Here is a 26,112-nt window from a genome sequence, read left to right as displayed (position 1 = left end):
GTTCCTATTTGCATTTTTATGACCATTTACTAACGACTGGAGGGCAGCCTTTTTCCATACAACCCCATTAAATTAAAGCAACTTGGAGAAACTGAATTTTTAATTTTTAAGTAATTGTCCAAAACATTTCAAAAATAAATCAGAAAGGTTACATGAAATATATCCAAAGGATATAATCCAAACAGTACCACAGAAGCACACTTCCATCACCTCTTTTTTTTTTTTTTTTTTTTTTTTTTTTTTTTTTTTAAAATTAGGAATGAATCAACTAAAGTTATCTACCATTCCTGTAACAATTTCTACAATTATCAAAATAATATTGAAACAATTTAACAGAAAATATCCTCCTCATGTATACAAGTAGTTCATTTGAAACCAAGGAATAATCAGAAAGTATGAACATCACTTAAAAAAAAAAAAAAAAAAAAAAGAAAGAAAGATAAAGGAGGAAGGTACTAAATACTTGTAACCATAACTTATTTTCTAAAAAGCTCTAAAAACAGATGCAAGAACATCTCCTACTATAAGTATAGCTTATAACTTTGTATAGCTAAAAACAATTCTTTCTTGTCAGTGCAAAGGAGAAATCACCACAATTTAGAAAGCATCATATTTCTACCAAAGGTTGATTTTGGTCCTATAACAATTCTGAATGTTGTATATGCTCTGAGTTTCCAAGATTGGTTTATTTTTGCTTTCTAGCAAGATTCAGAACGACTACCTTGACGGATACAGATCTGAAAAACAGATAATAGATAGATACTATCTGATACCTTTTACAGCATACAGCCTATAAAATTTAATTCAAGTAACTTCTTTGTAAACCAAAAAGTACAAAGTCTACTTTTTCACGAGTCAGTGCCATAGCATAGTGTTTTACAATGCTAAATATCGAACACAGGTATGTTTGGCCTATCATTTAATCCATGCTAGGTTGTACAGTTTCCACTCTCATCTGAACACAGAGTGTTTAACTGCTTATTTACTATTCCCTGTAGAGCTTTCTACATCTTCATAAATTTATGAAACATAAACAAAAACATACATATGCATAAATTCCCCATTCTCAGTCTGTTACTCATTGCATTTAACAGAGAACTGTGTCCATACTTACAGTCCCCGCATGTTTAAAACAAACAAACAAACAAACAAAACAAAAAACTGCATGAAGCACTATAAACATCACAGTAGTTTTAAAAGGGTGTTTTAAAGATAAGATAATTTCAGGAGGAATTAAGACAGTAATTGTTTAAAGGTTACTATATTAATGATTTAAGAACAAATAAATAAAGAGAAGTCAGCTTTTCTTCCCCCCAATAACAGCATCTTACTTGGAGACTTGAGCAAATATTCTCCACACTTGTTGACTGGGATGCCTAATTCTCTGGAATTGGCGATTTTGACTCTGTTCTAGTATGCCATATTATAATGAAACAAAGATATTTTATAGAGGAGAAAAAAAAACTCCACAGAGTTTTTCTTACATTTTTTAACATTATTCCAAGCTTGCAGCAGATATCTCCTACTGGAAAAATCTCTCCCCCCTATTTTTCATAGATGAACTGTGTCTCAGCATCCTTAAAGTAATTCAAGGCTTTGACATTAATTAGTTATCTCCATTACTTAAAGGCAGGAAAAATCAATTTACCTGAATGCCATCAAGCAACTTGCTCATGCACCAATAACTGTCAGCTTCTATGTTCTGCAGCACTTCTTCAGGCAGACTGGAAACATCAAAATTTTCCACTTCTTCTTCCTCTGTTTCAGAAAAAGTGACAGAAAGACAAGTCAATGAAGAGTATAGAATAAATAAAGAAAATAACTGAAGATAAAGACAACTCTCACTCATCTTCTAGTCAGTAACTTTAACAGACATTTCCTTCAAGAGGAACAAAATGAATCATTTATTGCTCAACTGTGTCATCTAATGACTTTAAATGTTAATGAATACTTAATTTGTTGCAGACTGTGAAAATCTCAAACCATGTCTGGTTAATCAGAATTAATATATAATAAATTACTTCATTCTAGACATTTCACATCTGAAAGAGGATTATCAGAAGCACTGTAAGAGGCCTCAAGCTCTGTATGAGCAATCTCTGCAGAACATGTCTACATTCGTATCACACACAGAAAAACTGACAGCTCTGAGAAGAATGTGGACAACAGATAACAGGAAATGACTGCAGTGAAACAGATCACCAGCAAAAAAGTAAGTAAGTAAATATATACAGAGAAAGCAAGAAATTAACTTAGGTGACATACATTTGACAAATTTTTAATTTAATTTTCATTCCAAAATATATTTGACAATCACACTGTGATGAGAAAAAACAAATCAAAAAGATTAAGGAAAAAAAAGTAAAAAAGAAATAGCACATTCTCTTTCTGCCTCGCAATGCCTCAAGTAAAACAATAAACAAACCAAAATTCCTCATGTTTATATAAAATGCAAGGAACACTGAACATTATTCCTCTCAAAAAAAGCACTCTTTGGGCACTCCATCAGTAAATACTTACTGAAGGAATGAGATTATAGCCACTTGGATTATGGATGTTTTGCAAATTTCCTGTCTCTGAGCACCTTTTTTTTGCAGGATACTGCTGTCATATTTCTGAACAAAAAGAAAGTTACAGACCATAGCAGTACACAGTAACTCTCCTACAGGCAGTTATGGAAAGGTAGCAAATGAAAAGGGCTCTTCATCTTATTTATCTTACCGTTTCTCATCTTCCTCTTTCAGATCTACCATTTCACATTGTATTCACACACCAGGATTTAAATCAACAAATGAGTTTAAAATTCACCTAACCAACTGAACATCTTACCTCCCTTTACAGCCAGTGTGGAAACAAGTAAGCTACAGAGCTGTATTAGCTCTCATTCCGAAGCAGATACCTAAAATAAAGCAGATTAATCACTTCCCCAAAGATTCCTGCTTCTATTAGCTATAACTTGAGCTTACAATGACTACCCTAGAAGGTAGACCGCTAAACTGCAGAAAGCTAAAACTAGCTGACGTAAGACTGACTGCCCACCAGAAGACTTCTCACCCTGGGACTGAACTACCTGCAACAATCCAAAATGACAAAAAGTGAGAAAAGAAAGGCAGTTTGAGAAATAAGGCTGAAGGTACTTGGACTGCAAAGAAACTTCAGTATAAATACTTTGCAACAACTAGATTCTAATTTATCTGTCAAGGAAGTGCTCTCAAATTAGACAGACCACAGATTTATTTCTTTTCAAGAAAATAGAGCATCACTTTTCAGAAAAATTTCCAGTGGTTCCCTACTGCTTGTCATCACCATAAGTATGTTCATCAAGCCCAAAAATGGATGTTTGAATAGGCCATTTTGAAAAGGACTCAGGTCTTGACAGTAAATTCAATATTTTAAGGAGAAGTATCATTATTTCACAGAAAAAATGATCATATCAGAGATGGAAAGTTGCTTCTGCTCTACTTTGGGTGAACTCGTAAATCAAAAAATGGATATAGCATTCAAGAAATCACCCAATTCTTTCACTAAAAAAATACAGTAAAAGAAAGGCTCTAAATATAATACCACATATGTCCATGCATAATGATATGGACATAAGAACAACACTTTTAGGAAGTATTTATCCAGTTTTTCTGTTCTCAAGGCTCTCTTTGGCAAAGACATGCAATAACATCATGCTTTTCTGTAGCATATATTGATTGATTCCTAGCATTTTCATAAGCATCTTAACCATAATATAAATATTCAGGATTTTTTATTATATGTTATTTAAATATACGAGTAACTTGTAGTACAATTTTCTATTGTGCTTCATATGCATCTGTAGTAAGATGGTGTCTTCTAATGTCAGAAAATGAAGTTCTGAAATACATAAAAAATCGGCTCCTAATGTGTAAGACAAAGTGTATTTTGACTGTACACTAATAGCATTTACCTTATGTAAGACAACTGTCTCAAACTTTAGCTTAGAAACTAGATATTAAAACATTCCAAAGAGTAAAATCTAGCTACATATATATCAAAATATATTTTCCATTGTATCTGATAAGAAGTATATTTCCTCTATATGATAGAATTTTAACCAGTACTTCTTGATTAAGATATTGTGGATGCTCACAAGGAGCTACATCACAGAAGCCACCCACATACTAACCTTAAAGATGACAAAGTCTCATAAAAGCCACAAAGCAAGTAAGTGCTCAGGAACTGCAATAGTTTCTGCTGCATCTGTATGGCTTAATTTGCTACATTTTATTGAGGAAGTTCAAAACCGACCCTGATTATCTGAGATATCATTTTTCCACACTACAGCTGAAGTGAATCTGGGTCATTCATTTTCAAGACGACTTGTTCAAAATAAGGAACATTTGATTGGCACAATAACATGCAAACTAACAGTTTGCATACTTATTTCTTATTTCTTTAGGGATACAGTGCGAAGTGCTTTTTAAGAAAAAGTGCAATTTTAAGAAAAAAAATCGAGCTGATTGTTATACGGACTATCTTTTTGCTTACTTGCAGGAAGAAATACATTAGAGACATTATAAAAGAAAGAGTGGAAAGGGTTTCAGGACAAACAACAGAAAGCAAAAATGACTATCTAAAAAGTACATGAGATGAATTATTATTTCACTGTAAGTATTGTTTTGAAAAACAGAATTGCAAATTGCAGTTTTAGATCAAATTTTTTTGCCATGAGTTAAATCTGAATGGCTAATAATACAGAGATTAAATAACAAAAAAATGGGAAAAAACAGCAGGCAAATATGTGTATGTATCAGTATCTGGGAAAAAAATCACTTCATAAAAATTCCCAATTACAAAGTCTCACAGCAACATTTCTCATTTTCTTCAGTTTCCTGTGGAGATTTTTATCGTGTTATCTATGTAATTGTATAAGACAGTAAACAGTTGCCTGGAGGAAAATTGCTGTAGCATGGAGTCAATGACATGTTGATCCAAATGTCTGTTGCTGTAAGCATGGTATTAGCTGCTTTTTAGTCATTCCCAGTGTATGTTGTAAGTATGGTGTTAGTTGCTTTTTTGTCACTTGCAGTGTATGCTTCTGAAGCCTTCTGCAGTGTGAAAAGAATCACTAGCTTGTTCTGGATGGTTTTAACTGGATCCCCTCAAAAAGGCCGTGGCACCAGAATAAAATAAAAATTTTACTAGTTACAACTTGTTACACATTTATTTCTTCAAGTACAATAAATTCAGACATGTTAAACAGGTAGTGATGACTTGCCTCCATTAGAAAGAAAATATAGATTTTAATATAAGATTAAGAGTAGTCAATACTTTTGCTGGAAGGTGATCAAAATATACAAATGTTATTGAAATAATTGAATTATACCTTTTCTGTATAGATCATGAACAAATATCTGCCATTACAGACAGATGGAATCATACTACACAAATTTTTACATTAACTGAAGAAATAGGAAATTTTAACTTCAAAAAGAATCTTATTTATGAAAAAGTCATGTCCCAAGATGAAGACTAAACATGAAAAACAAATGAGATTAAAGTGGAATAATATTACTGCTTTAGTAACTAGTAGCACTCTCAATGCATCCCAATAGCCAACTGCATCCAATAATCCCTTTCCAAATGCAATAAACAAAAGGTATTCAGATTTTATCCACATCCGTTACTTATAGAATCACAGAATCAGTAAGGTTGGAAGGGACCTCTGGAGATCATCTAGTCCAACCCCCCTGCTCAAGAAGGGTCACCTAGAGCACGCTAGACAAGGCTGCATCCAGGCAGGCCTTGAATGTCTCCAGAGAAGGAGACTCTACAATACCAATTCTCAGTCTTTATAAAAAGGGAGAGAAAATAATGACTATAACTTGACAGAGTTTTACAGCTTCTCCATTTCAAGCAAGCTTAAACAAAACCCATTCTATTAAATAAAACATATATACTATCAAAGGAAATATGTTTTCAGTGCTAGCAGACATTTAATTGCCATTTTAATGTTATTATTTTAGCCCTTTATCTTGAAATGCTGTCCCAGCACCCAAATCACGTAAAACTCATCTGAGTTGACTAGAGCAGAAGCAGGAATCAAAATGCATGGTGGTACAAGAACAAATCAAATGGAGAAGCCAAGACCAGACCTGAAAGATGGTCATTAAATTATGCTTGATTTTCTTTTATATATAATTTATAATTTACTCTATGATTCATATTAACATTAGAAATGTTAATTTTCTGAATATCCTAAAATCATTCTCTGTTTGGTAGCACTTATTTCCTTAAATATATTTCTTCCTGGATTCTTTCTGACAGATTTCAAGACCAACAGAGCTTATATAGACCTTATACAGCTCTACAAGAGGTGCAGGGAAATCATTTTGACATGTGGACACCTGTCAGTATAGTTTGTAGAATTAAAGTATTATTTTGTTTTAAACTACTGCAGCAGTTATTTATTCTGATAAACCTAACTTAAAAATTACTAGCTAAGTAAACAAACTACAAAAACATGTAATTGTGTGTGGAGGTGAAGAGTAACATTCCCATATCTAGAAGGTCTTAAACACTGCACCTTGAAGCAAAGTTTTCAAAGATTTATGAAACAGCTATTCAGCCATTGTTACATTACTGCAATGTTTTTTCTAAAGAGATCAGGATATAATAGATCATTTAAGTGTGAATTCTTACAGTAACAATTAGCTGATTACAGATTTATGTAACCACATCAATATCTCCCCTAAAAAAGAACCTAATTATTCATTTATCAGACAGATATAGCTTTTGAACTGCTAAGGACTGATTAACTAAAGTAAAAGCTTCCTTTTCCTTGTGATACTAAAGTCATGAAGATAAAATCAAATAAATAAATAAAAGGAAGTCTATCATCTTATCAGTTCAGGCTCCAGTAAACATGACTTTAATGCATTTAAAACCTTCCCATATTATCAGTCCTTTTTTCACACACACAGTGTATTGTCTATTTTAACACTGTTAATAATCTTACTTGTGTTCAGTGGCTCTGTCACAGTTTCCTAAAGATCTAAAAGGAAGCAGGGTAAATAAATTTATACATCATTGTAAGAATGATGCTTTTAACATCATTCTGTTTTAATCATTTTACTTTATTAATCATTAGTTCTGAAAATAATTTTATGCATATGGATAATGTTATAATCTCCTTTGAACTGGAGAAGGAAAGAAGGAAAATCACATCTTCTATAAAAATACCATAAACTTGATTCCTTTGACCTAAATATTATGCTTTCAGAATTAACTGCAAGTGCTCTCAAATTCTTTCATCACAAAAGACTTCACGTAAACACTTCATGTATTTATTCTCTTCCAGATTCTTCTTCTTCATAATAGTAAGTCACTGGGAGACTTGCATGTTTCCAAGCACGACTTCTCTCTCGGTCTTTTTCTTGACCAGATTCCAATGGCAAGAGCATATATTTTTTTGCTGAAAAGTCCAGAACTACTTCTTAATTTCTATTTATAAGCGATTGCAGATGTCTACACAGAAATAGGTTTATGTTTTTTTTTCAAGAATTATACATTTATTTGAAAAACAGGGAAATTCTTAGCTTATGTTGCAAATTAAACAAAAAGATATGAGCTCCCCACAAGCTGCAGATAACTCTGATTACACACCAAAAATTCATATAGGACAAATATGTAAAACACCTTTAGTGCTTTAACACTACTGCCAAAACACAGAGCGTCAAAGGGAATCAAGTAAACCAGCTGATATCAGAAGGTCCTTCACCCACAAAACTGGCAACCTCTTACAAAGGTGAGAAATCTGGCCAGTAAATATAATTTACCTCTATAAGAAGCTTTAAGCCACCTTTCTGACTATGACATTATTATGAACTAAAAGTGTTCAAAGCTTGTAAGATGACAGCTCTTATCAAAAATGTATTTCTAGCAATAATGAAGAACACAATGTTCAGCGCACATTTTTTTCAGATAAATCACTTCAATAGGTTTGCTATCATCAACAAAACTGGATTGCCAGGGAAAAGTGACACGTGATACAAAATTTTGCAAGTATTAGGAAGGGTTGAAGGCTACAAATACCCAAACATAAAATAGCTTAAAATGATCTGTTGCTGTATACCTCCTACCACAGTTTGTCTTATCAATATTTTGTTTTCTTTCAGATTGAGGTAGAGAATAACTTACAGTCCTCTGTTTATTTAAAGTAAGATAACATGAGACAGGGTAATATAAAGATTGCAGTTGAATCATTTAAAATTCTTCATGCATTCTTTGCGGAGTCATAAAGGTTTTAAGCAATTGCTACTTTTTCCTAAGATGTACTTTAAAATCAAGCATACCATTTTTACTTAGACACAATATGGACTGGTCTATAAAAGGTTCCGCATTTTTTAAATGCCACGGAAATCATTGTCTGGTTTCAATATGAAAACAACAAAAAGTTGAGTGTGTAATAGAACTCAAAGAAATAATAGTTTGGTTGTGAAATATTCTAAAGCTGTAATAATGGAATTTTACCGAACGGCCTTTGCAGCTGAAAACAGTGGATACCTAACTTAAAAATCTGTATTTTGCAAAATAGTTGATGCAGGAAGGCATGTGTTTTATCTTTCAAAAGAAAGGGTGCAAAATAGATTACTGTTCAATTCCCTCTGTCAAACAACTAACAAAGTGACAGTCATTTGCACACTTTTGAGAAGTCAGTCAGTTTTGTTCGACCAAAATTTGTATTACTGAGGAAAATCATTCAGAAGCTTGAAGTATCAGCAAAGAATGATTGAATTCAAGGAGCAGGATCCATTGGCGGATCCAAGGATCCAAGACCTTGTGACTAGATTCCAGTACTGCTTAATATTAACCTATCTTCAATAGTATAATGGAATGGAAGTATTATTAGGCAACATTCAGGTTTTGTTTATAGCATTCAAAACAAATGAGTGAACTACAAAAAAAAGGCATAAGTTTTGGAATTAACTGGATAACTCTGCTAGTCATTTAACCTTCTCAAAGCAGAATCCCAAAGATGTCTGACAGCTAGCAGTATGAAAGTTCAGCTTATTCAGCAACAAGGTTACCTAAAGATTTCACCTCTCTCCCATGCCTCTTAGTCTTATTTATCTTTGTGAGAAGCGCCCTGAGTCAGTTATTGCAGGCATTGAACCCTTGTGTCCTGGCTCAAGCTCTCTTTTATGCTATACTGGGACTGTTGCACTATGCTGTGCATTTGGTCAGGAAAATGGTCAAGATATAAAGCTGGTCAAGATATTCCCTGATCCAAATCCCTGCTGGGCTGGCACAAATGTAAGTTGCACACAAACATCAGACAGAGAGCAAAAACAAGAGTGTTCCTTTTTACTTTCCTCTTCATGAAGAATCACACGTATGTCAGCTTAATGTGGCCAAACTGCAGCGTAACAATGTTGTTCCATCTATCCTGTACATCAAACTTACACTAAGAAAGTAGCCCCTGCCTTTTCACTACAACTTCTGGCTCCTCATGCGGGCAGGAGCTTTCATATAGCTGTGTGGTGACTCAACTGGGGAACTAATCCAACCAGAAGAGGAGTTCAGGTACTGAAACAAGTGAGCAGCAGAAAGAAATCAGGATTGTTTACTCACCAGAAGCACCAGCTTACGCTAATTTCAACTGACTGCTAAATTGTAATATAGTTTTCCACTGCTTATACAGAGTGAAAAGAGCTTCACTACTAATACTGATCTTGCTTTAAATAACTCAACCATAATGCTTGAAACAGTCCCATTGCAGCAGCTTGCAACTTGACACCGATTACCTTATCTGTTTCTCGGGTAAGATTTGAGGCATAGGCTCATCTCCTCCTTGTCACCGGTAGACTCTAAACTATTGGGGCTGGTATGGCTAAAGGAAATAGATTTGGTTATCTAACATAATCTAACATTTGTCTATACATTGTCATACCGCTTTAAGGATAAAGAGAAACTCATATCTGCAAGCTTCCTGTATGCTGTTGTTTTGTTTTGTTTTTTCTATTCTACCCTTCTGTTTTTAACTTGTTTTAATCTGCAGCCTGCAGCTGGATCACTACCCATTCTTCTACTCCCTCAGTAAAGTACACCAAAGGGAAAAATTCCTTTGCGTCTTAACTGAAGAAGCAGGATCCCACCTCCTGGTCTAGGCATCCCATCCGTCAATTATAAGTATCTGAAACAACTCCAAGAACATGCAAATAAAATTTATTTGCAATATTCATAAATATAAAACATTAAAATATTTACAAAAGCAACGTGATCTCACACACAGGGTCTGTATCTGATAAGAGATGCAATTTGTTAGCATGTAGACAAAGTAGAGGCCTGTTGCACTCATGAATTACACTAAGCAAGTTAATATTAGCTTGTCTTGAACCCACTAAAACACACTAAAATAGCACAAACTGGCAACAGCGTCTAAGCATTTTGTAACATTGTAATAGTACTAATAACATAATGAACAACAAGCATTTTGTAACACAACTAAGCATAAATATATAAAAAATCAACTGTGACAGGAAAACATGTGCAAATAACAAAATCTGCAAGATTCAAACTGAGGATGTAGAGCAGGAAGGAAAGGACGGGCAAAACCACAATAATCCTACAGAACAAACAGAAAAGACACTTGATGGAACCCACAGAACGTGCAAGATACAGCAAAAACGCAATCTTGCAATACTCAAGCCTAGGAAAATCAGACCAACTCCTGGTCCCACAAATGACATATACGATGTTAAGAGCAGATGAGATCATCCCCCTTCTTTTGGGGAGAGAGGAGCAAGAGACACTAACAACAAAGGGGGGAAAATAGGGAAAAGACATCCCACTCCATTCCAGCTTCCCTCATCAAATTAAGCCTAATTCACCTTGACCTTGGTGATTAAGACCATCAAGGACCACTGCCATGAAAGCCAACTACACAGCATCAGGTCTGTGGCACTGAATAGCGACAGCTAATTTAGGATGTTTGTTAATGACTGTTGGAACAGGTATTGATGATAATTAAGAATTGGTATTCATTAACTATTGGCCATGTATATTGTTAATCTACTAAGTATTGTTTTGAAGTTTGGAACTGGCCTGATTTTTCAGTGTTTCAAACATTTGTATTACAGCAATCTCTAATTATCTGACAGATGGATAGATACATCTGTTCACACAAATGTGTACATATACACATGTATAATTATATACATATACACAGTTAGTTGCAATATTCAATAAACTATTCCTTTCCAAAAAAGTATAAAAAAAATACTCAATTTTCCATGCCTGGATGACATACTAACTGTACTACTGAAAGTCCATCTGTACTATCATGGTAAAAGAATCAACTGATCAGATTCAAATCTTCAAACGATTAAAAAGAGACTACCTATGGATCATACGAAAACAGACTCGAACTGATTGTCCAGGGGAGAACACAGTAACTAGCTATACAATACAGCTTTATATTGTATACTACCCAGCCTAGCCCCAGGACAGGATGGTAAAACTGCAAGGAAAGTAAGATTTTGGTGTGCAAGTAATCTGCGAAGAATTTCTTCCTTATTTTTCCCCCCTCCCACTATGAATAACTAAATGATACTCTATTTTGATGAATAAAAAAACCTCATGAATATAATTACTGTTGGTTCCATAGGCAAAGTTTGTAACATAGAACTACTGAGGACTATTCAACTACTACTATTGAAAAGTTTCTGTCAAAGTGATCTCATTTAAAATTAGGTTAATTACAGAGTTAAAGACTGACAAGAAGAACCACAGATGTGTCATGTGGAAAAGGACACTCACAAAAACATAAGCAGCAAGTGGTATGTATAAGAATGTATTTTAATGCCTCCAAACACAAAATAAAAATGCGAATAATTATACTTCTATAGTGACATCACCTACCTATATGCATCTTGACATTATAACTAACTTTTATACTCATTTTTATACTCAGTTAAGAATAGGTCTGATGACAATAAAACAAAAAACATATTATAGAAAATTTACCAAGCTCAAGTTCAAAATAATACCTTTGTATTCATTAGTATTGCCAGAAGAATAATTTGCCAAAATATTTTGTTATGTATGGTTCTTCTGACGTCACTGTATATACTGACTACCAAAATCTAACAGTTTTCTGAAAAGAGAGAAATAACGTTTTTTGCAGAAGTACTATCAAAGTCCATCAGTTACAAATCAAGTTTATGAGTTTTGAGGTTTTGTTTTGTTTCGCACAACGTAAAAAAACCTTTGCTGAAACTTGTACATTTGAAAGAACTGTTGCAGATGTTTTTTGCTGACAGCAGTATTAACCTCTGATGACTACTGTATGAATTTCATACAGGAATTTGAAGTTGTATCTAAGAGGAGATACTTAAGGCTTTAGATAAAATAACTGATTTTTAAAAACCTTGGAAATTCATATGGTGGCTTTTAGTTCTCTAAAGAAAATAAACATTGTAAAATTGAAAAGTATCAGGTTGAAGCTTAAATGGGAGACAACAGCCAGGGAAGGTCAAAAGCAAACTAGTAAGATCAAATAATTTTAAAATAAACCCCAGCCACAGAGGATTAGCAGATATCAACCAATATGTATCACGAGCAGAGGATGCTGACAAGCATTTTCTCAGAATGCCTGACGAGTTTCCTGAAAAATCCAAAGGTGCTTTGAGAACAGGAAATGAAAGATCAGAGGTTCAACTCTCCCTCCAAAACACATTAATGACTAAGTTTGTTTTTGTCACTTAATTTTTTAAGCATCAAACCCATACATTTTAAACATCAAACACACACACACACACACAAACACAGACCAGAAAACAACAGGAATGGGACAAGAGTTGAATCACAATGCAATCAAGTAAGTCTAAAGCAAGCCTCAGGAACTGGCCTTGCAGAACACAAACAAGGCTGGAAAACATATCCTGAGAAGAAAGAAGGAAGGAACTGAAATATTTTAATAAGAACTAAAGAGAGCAATGATAACAATCTTTAAATATGCAAAGTTCTAATCAAAAAAAAAAAAAAAAAGTAAGTTGCTGACAAGACAAAAAGTAATTACGTTCAACAGCAATAAGAAAGATTTATATTACTAGGTACTGGAGCACGGAGGGGAGACCTCACATTTTTATTCCAACACTGACATCAGCAGAAACTAGAACAGACTACACAGAAACAGAAAACCTCAAGTAAATGGAGCTCAGTATTGTGCCCATTTCTGTGCTGTATGCTTTTTAAATGGTAGACAGTTTTGCTCCTAGATACAGTTGACCCTAACTTGAGGTGGAAGGTAGACTGGGATAACCTTTTCAAGCCTCTTCCAACTTCTATCGTTCTATGACATTTTTACTCTGAATGTAGTATTTGGGGGGGGGAGGGCAGCGATTACAAAAAGACTACAAAATTTTCCCACAGTAACAGATCTAATGAAAAGGGCAAATAAATAAAATTCACTAAACTAACTGTGCTAAGATCAGAGATTCCCACAAGAAGATACAGGGGTATCTGTGCAGAAACATATGTGAAAAAATTCCTATTAAAATAATTTTATTAGTGAACTGCACCCTAAGAATATTTTTAAGGAATCTGGAAATTTTAAAAAGTTAAGATGATCATTTCAATACATGCACTGCTTTTTCCATTCAATATTACTCCTCATGTTCAGTGGAAACACATTCATTTTAAAAAAGAACAGATTTTTTTAAAAAAAATCATTATAAAAAGCCAAGGAATTACACTTCATGGAAAACTAAATTTAGCTGTTTACAAAATATATAATATTTTAATCTCACAAAAATATTTGCAGAATTAGTAATAGAAAAATTACACAGCAGTAAGAGGAACTCAGTGAGACACCTCTAATGCTCACTTTATCTATTAAAATATGTTTCTATGGGGCTACTTTAAGGACTGTCAACTTTAGCACTTACTGCTGCCACTCTCAATTAAATTGCAAACCTTCTCTCTAAAAAACCCCACTATCTACTCAAAAATAACAGAGCTAGGTTTCTTTACACTCATTTCCTATATTAATGTAAGAAAAGTAATATATTTTAGTACAAATCTAATTTAAAGAAAGCAAACCTTTTTCTTATATTTCACAATGAAAGGCAGAACATGCAGCTTAGTTCTGAAAGTATCTTTAGTTACATACGTGAAAAAAGAATTGCTTTTTTAAAAAAATCAAAATTCATGTGCTATAAAAGCATTAAGCATTTTCTGGTTTGTATGGAATAAGACAATTAAAATAGAAAAAGATTGTTTGGCAAAAATTGATTTTTTCATTTTATTCTTAGCCACTCTGCTTAAGTATTTAATTTTTTCACTGCTGCTTTATACTTTATTTTCTACAGTGAAAGGTATAAATCTAAAATTTTGGATTTCCAAACTTAAAAAATAGTTCGCATTTGAACTACAACTAAAGGCTATTTGAATAAGTTTCAGTCTATGGACTTAACAACTGTATTTAAATGTCTCAAAACATTCAGACCAATTATTAACAAAATAACAAAAAGACATTTAAAACAAAATTTAAAGTACTGATAAATCTCAATTTAAAAGCTTTCTTTTAGATCTTGAAATACTACTGTCTATAAACAGTACTTGAATTGTGTATTTCTGACAATTCATACAGACTATTATCACTGCTGAAATAATTCTTTCCTCTTTTTTCTGTGAGTTCCTTCATAATAAACATGCAAAGTTGTTATATTTGGATGCCAAAAGCCATTAAAGCCATTTCCCAATCTGTCAGAAAGCATGCTTGAGAAGATTTAGATCTCAAAGTATAACCACCTCAGTGCTTGTTCACTATAGAAAGATAATCATTAATTTTAAGTATATAGAGACCATGGGGAGAGTGAAATGAGTGCACATGCCAGAACTAAAATATGCAGCTCCCTTTGGAATACATTTCTCTCTGTACAGTTACATTAATTGCAATTAGCTTAATCTTTCTCCACAATTCTTTCATTTCTACACCTGCAAAAGTCTTTTGGCTTTTCAGTTTCATTTTACTGCTTCCAAAATTACTCAAGTTCTCATAATCCAACATTTTTAATTTAGCAGTTTCAATTAAAATACCTTTCATTAAACTCGCATGGTTTCCTCAGAATGCAACATCTATTATTTTCTTTTCTTTCAGAAATGAGACAATATAATATACAAAAGATATTTCGATCCTCCTTTCCTTTTAAGGTAACTTTCATATTATCAGTTTCATTTCATGTTTAAAAATCTGGGAGTGCATTTTGAGCATCATATTATAACACATCTTCTCTAGACAAATGCATTTCTGAATTTAAAAACAGAAATACTGATGCAAAACAAACTATTAAAATAGACAATTAAAATGCATATCAGCCATCATATTTATTTTTCTTTTCATCTAGTAGATCTTACTAAAACTGTTGTTAGTAGAAAAAAATTGTATATGTGGGGAATAGAAATCTTTTCTCAACTACTTTTTAATGCACCTTACTGAAAAAAACACAGAAGAGATACCAGAAAATAGCCGGATAATATAAACAGACTGTGTTTAAATAGACAAAATCAGAGTTAGCTGAAAAACTCCAATACTTAAATCAAAAAAAGAAGAGTTCTTATTCAATTATCGTGATAACTAATGGCAGAGATTTGAGTTTACTTTGACTTTTACCTGGAAAAAGTAAAATAATATTTAATATAAGACAGGGTACAAATAGATACGTAATTTTAGACCAGAAGAAAATCCATATTAACCCTCTAAACTACATGAGGCACTTGAAGTAGAACACACAAACATGAATGTGGATCTCCATCTGAAGAACAGTAAATATTGCTGGAAAAAACAAAAACAACCAGGATGTTCCTGCAATGCACTGATGACAACTTCTTGTCACAAATGGTGGAGGAGCCTACAAGGAAGGGTGTCCTGCTGGAGCTTGTCCGTACTAACAGAGAGGGACTGGTTAGAGATGTGAAGGTTGGGGGCAGCCTTGGCTGCAGTGACCACGAGATGGAGGAGTTCAGGATCCTGCAGGAAAGAAGTAAGGCAACAAGCAGGATTGCTACCCTGGACTTCAGGAGAGCAGAGACCTAACTACAAGAATCCCATGGGTTAAGGCCCTAGAAGGAAGAGGGAGTCCATGAGAGCTGGCTAGTGTTCAAATATCACTCCCTCCAAGCTCAAGATCGGTGCATCCCAAGGAGGAAGAAGTGCAACAAGGGGGGCAGGAGACCAGCATGGGTGAGCAAGGAACTCCTGGCCAAATTCAGACAGAGGAAGAAAGTACACAGAATGTGAAAGAGGGGACAGGCTACGTGGGAGAATCAGAGGACTGCAGTAAGAGTATGCAGAGATGCTGCGAGGGAAGGCTAAGGCCCAGTAGGAATTGAGTCTGGCAAGGGATGTCAAGGACAACAGGAAGGGCTTCTTCAAATACATCAGCAGCAAGAGGAGCACTGGGGAAAATGTGGGCCCGCTCCTGAATGGGGCAGGGGCCCTGCTGACAAGGGATACAGAGAAGGCAGAATTACTGAATGCCTTCTTTGCTTCGCTCTTCAGTGCTAAGGGCAGCCCTCATGAATCCTGTAGCCTGGATGTGAGGGAGAAAGTCTGAAAGAGGGAAGATTTTCCTTTGGTTTAGGAGGAAAGGATTAGAGACCTGCTGAGCAGGCTAGACATCCAAAAATCCATGGGCCCGGATGGGATGCACCCATGGGTACTGAGGGAGCTGGCAGATGTTGTTGCCAAGCCACTCTCCATCATCTTTGAAAGGTCCTGGCAACTGGAGAGGTGCCTGAGGACTGAAAGAAAGCCAATGTCACTCCAGTCTTCAAGAAGCACAAGAAGGAGGACCCAGGGAACTGTAGGTCAGTCAGTCTCACCTCCATCCTTGGAAAGGTGATGGAACAGCTCATTCTGGATGCTGTCTCCAGACATATGGAGGAAAAGAATGTGATCAGGAGTAGCCAGCATGGATTCACCAAGGGGAAATCCTGCTTAACCAATATGATAGCCTTCTGTGATGGAATGACTGGCTGGGTAGATGAGGGGAGAGCAGTGGACATTGTGTACCTTGACTTCAGCCAGGCCTTTTACCCTGTCTCCCATAACATCCTCCTAGGTAAGCTCAGGAAGTGCAGCCTAGATGAGCGGACAGTGAAGTGGATTGAGAACTGGCTGAAAGGCAGAGCTCAGAGGGTCATCATCAGTGGCACAGAGTCTAGTTGGAGACCTGTGGCTAGTGGAGCTCCCCAGGGCTCAGGACTGGGTCCCATCCTGTTCAACTTATTCATCAATGACCTGGATGAAGGGACAGAGTGCCTCCTCAGCAAGTTTGCTGAGGATACCAACCTGGGAGGAGTGGCTGATGCAGCTGAGGGCTGTGCTGCCATTCAGAGAAACCTGGACAGGCTGGACAGCTGGGCGGAGAGGAATTTCCTGAAGTTCAACAAGGGCAAGTGCAGGGTCCTGCACCTAGGAAGGAATAACCCTAGGCACCAGGACAAGCTGGGGTCTGAGCTTCTGGAGAGCAGCTCTGCAGAGAAGGACCTGGGAGTGCTGGTGGATGACAAGTTGACCACGAGCCAGCAATGTGCCCTTGTGGCCAAGAAGGCCAGTGGTCTCCTGGGGTGCATTGGGAAGAGTGTTGCCAGCAGGTCGAGGGAGGTGATCCTGCCCCTCTACTCAGCCCTGGGGAGGCCTCATCTCGAGTCCTGCATCCAGTTCTGGGCTCCCCACTCCAACAGAGACATGGAGCTACTGCAGAGTCCAGCGTACAGCTACGAAGATGATCAGAGGGCTGGAGCACCTGCCCCTATGAGGAACGGCTGCGAGAGCTGGGCCTCTTTAGCCTGGGGAAGAGACGACTGAGGGGGGATCTGATCAGTGTGTATAAGTACCTGAAGGGAGGGTGTCAAGGGGACGGGGACAAACTCTTTTCAGTTGTCCCACGTGACAGGACAAGAGGCAATGGGCAGAAACTGAAGCACAGGAAGTTCCGCCTGACCGTGAGGGGGAATTTCTTCCCTGTGAGAGTGACGGACCACTGGGACAGGTTGCCCAGAGAGGTTGTGGAGTCTCCTTCTCTGGAGATATTCAAAGCCTGCCTGGATGCAGCCCTGTCTAACATGCTCTCGGTGACCCTGCTTGAGCAGGGGGGTTGGACTAGATGATCTCCAGAGGTCCCTTCCAACCTTACTGATTCTATGATTCTATATTTGATACAAAATGACATCACTGACTCATGGCAGGTTAAGCAACTTGGGAAAAAAAAGTATGGAATAAACTTTCACAAGCAAGCCACAGACAAAAGTGCAAACCCGTGTAATGTTCAACTATACTCACACTAGGGCTTTTACCTATATAACTACAGTGAAAAGAGTAATGTGTCCTTAATGGAAATTATACAATTATAAGCCAGAACCAAATATTCAACTACAGGAAAAAATTGCAATTAAAAGAAATTAATATTCTAACAACTCTTGCTGAAAGTTACAACAATGAGATTTTCCAGGTAAATTTTAAAAAAAAAAATAATCAAAATATAACAATCAAAGGATTAAAAATTTAAAACATTTACTGTTAATTAGTCCACCCATAATCAGCTCTCTCGCAAGACAGAAGAGGTGTCTGCCCCTTTTCATGCTCTTCTCATTCCCTAACCCTCTACAAACTAAGCAGGAGTTGTCCTCAGAGTGTGACTCAAATTATCCTTGTACTCGCTGTTTGCAAAGTCTACAACAGATACTGTTTTTATATCTGATCCTCAACACAACAGTATTTTATGGCAAACAGCCAGCTGACAAACAGTTTACAGCTAGTTACTTTCACAAGGATTCTCCTACTTGGCTATAGCGAATACAAGCATGTAAAGAAGTAATATTCTTTGCCCAATTAAGTCTGAAAAAATGTATTATATACTAAATAAGAAAATTACTCAAATTTTGTGTATGGTTCATTTTTCTTAAGTGAGACATAAGAACAAATCAACATTTTTAAAATATAATCCAGATGATCACTTTGAAATATTTCTTATAACCACTAAAATTCAGGTCAATATTTTTATCTCCTTAGACACAATTTAGTTTACCTGTAAGAAACACATTTATACTTCACAATACCTCAAAATACTTGAACAGCTGAATGAAAAAGAAGTTGTGAATTAAAGAATGGCGTGTATGAACTTCAGAAGGGTTACTTCAAGTTTCAATGCTGAAGTGAGAATTAATTTTATTTTCTTATATCTAAAGCATTTACTGAATAATGTGAGAAGTCCAGGCAAAATTCATTATATATAAAGGACTAATCATTGCATGACTTCTCATGCGATAAGAGAATGATTTAAAACATTTATGAGTGTAATATTTCATATAATTTTGCAATTACTAAAAAATTAGGAATTATCAAGAATCAAGCAACTAATCAGTAGTCCTTCATGAACCTACGTCAAAAACAATCTCAGATAATCCCACACTTTCCTCTTTTTCATTATTCTTTGCTCACAAAAAAAGAAGTCAGACGGTAATATTTCTCAAAGAAGCACTTCATAAAATTTTCATTTTTATGAAAATTCTTTTAAATTTCATTGAACATCTTGGATAGTTCTACAAAATGTCATGGAAATTATCAAAAACCTCTACAATATACTTTCGTATGTTGAAACTGTGTTATTGAGATTTATATTAAATATAGGAGGTCTAATGTGATTAAATGGAATTTACAACAGTGAATTTTCATATCACAAGAGTGATTTAAAATATTCTGAGCAGGTTTTCATGCAAATTTTCCATTGATTTAAAAACAATGAGGAAAAATTTTCTTAATAATTTTAGCAAATTGCAAGAAATGTTAAAACATCAATTACATTTCATATTTCATAGTGCTTTTATATAGATGTAATCTGTATAAGCTTCATAAATCATTTAAAATGTGTAAATAAAAGCATTTTAATACTGTCTTTTGTACAAATATGCATATATTTGAACAAAAAAAGCATTAAAACAGTGGCAGCTTGTTATGCAGTGTAATTCTAAAAATTTTCTATCAGAAAAGTTCAAGAACATATAAAATCTGCAAATAAACTTTTTTCATTTTTCAAACACACAAGGTCCCTCGTATCCTGAATGCTACCTTGTGAGTTTTTCCCATATTTCTTTCCTGAAGAGAGCAAGAATGATTTTTAGTCTCCAATCACATGGAGAAAATAACGAATGTTAAACAAAATTTTACATTCTAGCTCTGTAGTTACAAACAAAATTCTCTAATGTCTGGAGCACTGAATTAATCTCCTTTATCCTCTGTGCTTACTTCCTCATCATTCAGAAATTCAGCTTCATGCACATTTTAAACAGACATATTGACAGCTTAAAAATTACAGATTTTTTTCCTTGAAAAAAAATAATTCTCAACTGAAATGGCATCTGTTCATAATCAATAAATAAAGGCTAAGGAATTACCTCAGATACAGACGTGATACAATACTGTGAAACACTAACTATATTATGAACACCATAGTTTTAGTTACAACATCCACCAAACTACAATAAAAGTAGATTAAAAGGTTTTAAATTTAATTGTTTGTTTAAGATATGCTGAAAAGGAAGGAAGAAAGGAAGGTAATAACCAGTACAAAAATCTTATTTTAAAAACAGGATGATTTCCTGTAATAGTTAAGAGAGAAAAGGTAAGTGAGGGAGCTATAGGCAGATGATGACTTTTCTGAGGCTAAAGAAACTTCACATTCTCATAGTAATACTGTTCTGGAACTAAATCCAATCCCAAGCCCACTAAGATTTGGGCCTGGAATTCAAAGTCCAACCATCATGCCAGTACTGATTAAAAAAAAATAAAAAACACTAATAGATATGTAACACCTCCTACAAAAGTATTTAAGATCACAAGAAAAATACTTACAAGGGTAAGGCCCCTCTTTCCAAAGATTTCAGGTCATGTATTCTTATAAGCATCCTTAAATTGTCTCAGGCTCCTCTGTTTCAAGAAGACTGTAGACAAGATCTTCATCACTATTTCAGCCTGCAACAGCCTCATTTTCTTCATGCTCTTTATCCATAATAAAGTGATAAAGAGCTACATCAGTGTCTATTTTATGCTGATTCTCTACTATACAGATTTCCTCTTGATTCTACACTGCCAGGGGCCTCAGAGTTGTCTCACACACTCATCCCTTTTACAATGTTATGTGTTAAGACATGCATTCTTACCATAATAGCATTTCACTCAAGTTTTTTTTCCTCACTAGATGATGAGTAAATCTGGGTCCTCTGTGTGGTTCAGGTATACACACAAGGCCCAGCGAATCACTGAAATGCAACAATGTTAAATGTAGTACAACAGAGCTGACTCCATGAGTCAGAAATCCCAAGTATTTGTGCAGCACAATTTAATATTCAGAACTGATGTAGATCAACAGGAACTCAGATCGACTGGAAGGTGTACAGAGAGCCACTGGTGGCAGCTGCAAATAGAACTTGGCAATCCAGAGCAAAATTTTCCTTGTCCACATTAACTCAATGAGTAGTCACACAGCATATTTTATCTCATTTGCAAAAACGCCTTCAGAATTACATCCACACAGACAAGATTCATTTTAACGTAAATCAATATAACATGAAGACACAGAGCTTTCAGGAAAACTGCCCTGACAGTAATTAGCATTTGTTCTTAAAACATATGCTATAATTCTCTTATGTCATGTGGGAGGCTGGGAGTAAGGATAAAAGTCTTCCCATACCACTAATATTTGAAATTCCAAAGAAGTTGCTATATTACGTCAGAATGTCAGGATAAACGTACAAACAGTTTTCAAGGAAAAAAAATTTAGAGATTGACATACCTGAAAACCTCAGACTAAAATCCTAAGGTTTAAGTTCCTCCTTTTCCTAATTTAAACAAGGAATCTTAATCTACACTATTCCAACAGAGGCCAGTCCCCCTCTGAAAGACTCTTTAATCTCATTTGTACCTCTCGGCTTGGTTTTGACAACAAAATCCAATCTTACTGAAAATGTTCCAGTATTCTTGCTTTTATTGTTGAGTGGGGAACTAATGAGATATTAACAAATTACATTTCATCATACTTACGCAGCTGGGAAGGCTGAAAGAGTGCTCTCAACTCAAAACATTCAATTCCCATATTCAGTCATTCAAACTATTCAGAACGAACAAACCTATATGCTAAAATTAGGTACCTCAACCCAGACTAAACCATGAAAACAACTGTGACTTTGGTTGTTATAAGAAGATCCATGAACCTTATTTCTAACATTCAGATTTAAATGAAAAAAAAAAAAAAAAAAAAAAGATATTAGACAAGAAAGTTATCCATTCCCTGTCTGTAAACATTGTTAGGGTATACCATGAGACGACCTAGTCAACACAGATCTTCTATTAATGAACATACAAAATCTTAAATAATCCTTTGGGACGTCTCTTTTCTTCTCAAAGTATTACTGGGTAAATATTAAATACATTATATAGCTTAAATATTTCCCTAGGAAACACGCAAACTATGATATTTGAGCACATTTCTTACTCTCAGTTTTGAAGACTTCTACAATCTTATTACAATCCTCAAAATATTCAATGTGCTCCGTGAATTTTCTATGTTATCGTTTGAAATTTAAGTAAAATACATGCTGTCATTCATAGTAACTTGAATACATCGCTCAGTGTTAACTTGAATTATACTAGAAAGACTCAAATTAAAAAGGTATTTAAAGACAGATCTTTGAATGTTTTTATATATCACTGCAGAGAATAACTGGTGCATTAGCATTTAGCCAGGACTGTTACTATATACAAGTAGTATTTTCAGTTTGATATTATTTTCATTATATACATTTTAGCCCTTATATGACTTTTAGAATACAGTTTCCTGAGATTTATTTATTTTCACTGGCAAATATTGTTTATGATTTCTTAAAAAAAAAAAAAAAAAAAAAAAAAACACACTTTGTCCCTCTTCACTGGACACTTCAGGAAAAAACTAAGTTCTCTGACACGAAAATACTGACAAGCTGACAAATATATTAGCAATCACCAAGGTCTCTAAATGTAAGTTGGTGGTAAAGACAAACTTATTTACCATATTAATTAAATGGTCTATTTAACATGGAATATCAATTCTCTAATCACATCTCATTTGAACTTATTTCAATTAACAACCCTAAAGTCTACTAGAGGTCCTACTGTTCTAGGATCATTAAGAACATTTTCATTATCTGTCAAATGAGGAAGTAAAAGGCAGAAATCACAAGTACTTTGAGTAGAAGGCCTCTACCCTCCTTAAGAGATGATTAGGGAGTAACCAGCAGTAGTTCTCACTAGTTGCTTAGCAATAAAATGTCCTCCTGTGAAACAAAGAAGGAGCAAAGTTGCCAGTGCAAATGAGTAAATGAATAGTCTTTCATTCAGTCAAGGATAATCTGCCCTCCTTTAAATCTAATCTATCTAGATTAAGACATCAATGAGTATCTCACATATAGAAGGTGGAAAATTAAGAACCTACTACATATAGCCTTGCTGAAGAAGTAAGAAAACCTATTGCTCAAGTTTACATATGACATGCATATTCATTCTATATGCATATGACATACTGACATACAAAAATGCAAGGAAAACGGTTTTAATTCGAGTCAGATTAGCATTGTCATTTTACTGTTAACCCTACCTTTCATATCTATACTGTTATAACCAAATTATTAATGACTTTTCAGTACACGTAGAAAGCACAAGAAAACAGTATAGAATTTAATAATTACTCTTTTGTCTCACAGCACTGGTTTACATCTGTAGTGAACAACTAGTTTAGAAACAGAAGTTAGCTTTTTTTAGTATTTGGCCTTAAGGAATGTAATATGCAATCACAGCAAATTAAAAAAAAAAAAAGTTATACAAATGTATTTGGACATACTGAATTTGCAGAATGCAGTCCTCGATTAACCACATTCTTAATGTTCACTAAGACTTAGATATTAAGCTATAAATTTAAAATACGAATGATATTCTCATATGAGACTGGATATTTAATCAGTCAAGTTTCCCAAATAAAGGACTGCAAAAACAGATAACTGCAAAAAAGTCCACAAACTCAGTAGAAATACAACTGTTTCATATTAGTAGTATGAGCCTCAGAAAAGCAAAGTTCTTACCCAGAGAATTTTAGTTACTGTTGCCTCAATATTCAAGCCCTGATTTCAGGTTGCAATCTGTTTGGCCACAGATCTGGTTTAATAGGTTCTCTCTTCCTTAATTCCCCTCCCCCCATTCATTTATAATATTTCCTTATTTTGGAGGTGGTAGTTTTGGGGGAAAAGAGGGGGGAAGGGCTCCCTCCCCTTTTTTTTTCCTCTCTCCTTACCATCAGGTTATTCCATACATACAATTTTACCTCATCATACAGGCAGATGAATTGGAGAAGGGAAAGGAAGGGAGAATGAAACCTCATATGAAAAAGAAAGCATCAGGAACGGTAGAGGGCACTTCTTAAACTAGATACGCAGTTTAGAAATCATAAAATGGAAGCAAAGACTAGATTGTCTCTGTTTCCCCAGCTTTCACCTTTGTCAGATGTGAAATTCTGTCTGCAGCTTCTACAAAGGCTTTTTTTCTTTCTTTTTTTTTTTTTGTTTTTTTTTAACAAAGATCTAAAAAATTCCTAAATTCTTCAGACTATTAAAATCTGATTACTTATCAGTACATATTGGAGAGCTATTTAAGAGAATTATAGAGATTTATAATTATAAAAATTTGTAATAAAATTCATATATTGAATTGTGCACTGATTAGCTAATCCAAATTGTTATTCATATTAAAATGCAGATGCTGTTCTAAAGCCATTACCAATTCATAATTCAATGTTAAAACAAATCTTACCTATATATTCACAAACGAAGACTACAAAAAAAGGAGTAACAAGATCATTTATGCCCTGAACATATCCACTGGCTGGATGACGTATAGCCCAGATAAACAAAATTCGTTCAAAGATCTGAAAAAGAGTTAAAGAAACTATCAGGCCATTTATCAAATAGCGACCGTATTTTACAAAAGGCACTTGAAAAGTATACAAGGACAAATTTAATATATACAATTAGTAGTACAAAAGTATGCATACAGAAGCCTAAATGAACACTGGTTTTCATAATTAACTGCCAATGTTAATTAAGTTTCTCAGTTATTTAAAAGAAAGCATTTTCAGGGTATTTGCACACTTTAAAAATCAACGTTGTATATAATTCAATTACACTAGCTACAAGAAGTAGCACTTTATTCCCTGGAGTTTTTCCAATATGATAAAATTCCTCTTTTCTCCAGAGAGAGGAAGATTAAATGGTATTTTCATGACCCCTTACTTCTTCGAAAGAAGTATTTTATCAACGTAGTACATATTCTTCCTAGATAACAGGACAAAGGGCTTTATATAGACTAGTTTTTTTAAATAGCGTGCCCAAGAAAGTCATTAATAGTTAAGCTTGCCTAATACTGCAGTGTGAGGTTTTAGACTTCAGAAGCATGTATGACTAATAAAACATCTGAAAACCAGGAAACGTAGAAATACGGTAACCTTCTCACATATCACTTAACCATATAAACCTTTATTCCCTGAATCCTTTGAACAGTAACTTGCTTAGGATCTGCCAAAACTCCTGAGGCCACAACCTATACAATCTGAGTATGGGAAGCACAGTATGAGAAGAATACAGGGTAGGGGAATCACTGAACTTAATATCAACACAATCTGGATCTGTGACACATTATGTTTATTCGTAACTATTTATTTTTGAAATCGCTATATGCCTTTAGAAAGCTGAAAACGAAAGTCAAAGGTGGTATGTGGCTTGCCTGAGTTGCCTTACTTGATCAGGTATAATCTTCAGAAAAAAAGAAAGCTCACTCCTTATCTGGCAGATCTGCCTGAGAAGCTGCCAGAACACAGGGACAGGCAAGCAGAGCAGAGGAAAAACCTCTCATGAGACTAAAGGCCTATCACACTGTTAAGGGCAGGTCTCAGAAGTTATAAACGGAGAGAGCATTTGCAAGGACCCCAAGGAGAGGCATTAGAGCTTGCTTGCAACCCTAAAAGTCAGCGAATGCTCAGGCTTCAAGCAAGCCTAGATCAA

The 26,112-nt window shown here is 34.9% G+C and overlaps 1 protein-coding gene across 3 annotated transcripts in view; it reads right to left on the bottom strand.

Annotated features, from left to right (window-relative positions):
• Window positions 1-26,112, bottom strand: part of TBC1D22A (TBC1 domain family member 22A) — a 186,731-nt gene that overhangs the window by 109,722 nt on the left and 50,897 nt on the right. For all 3 annotated transcript variants that reach the window (XM_062582762.1, XM_062582772.1, XM_062582782.1), the window contains exons 8-9: window positions 24,866-24,980; window positions 1,649-1,758 (exon numbers count right to left, since the gene is read on the bottom strand). In XM_062582762.1, coding sequence (XP_062438746.1) covers window positions 1,649-1,758; window positions 24,866-24,980 — 225 coding nt within the window. The remainder of the gene's footprint in view (window positions 1-1,648; window positions 1,759-24,865; window positions 24,981-26,112) is intronic.

This window comes from Rhea pennata, chromosome 1, assembly GCF_028389875.1.
Source record: "Rhea pennata isolate bPtePen1 chromosome 1, bPtePen1.pri, whole genome shotgun sequence".
Taxonomy (NCBI): domain Eukaryota; kingdom Metazoa; phylum Chordata; class Aves; order Rheiformes; family Rheidae; genus Rhea; species Rhea pennata.
This window is presented reverse-complemented; position numbering and strand designations above follow the sequence as displayed.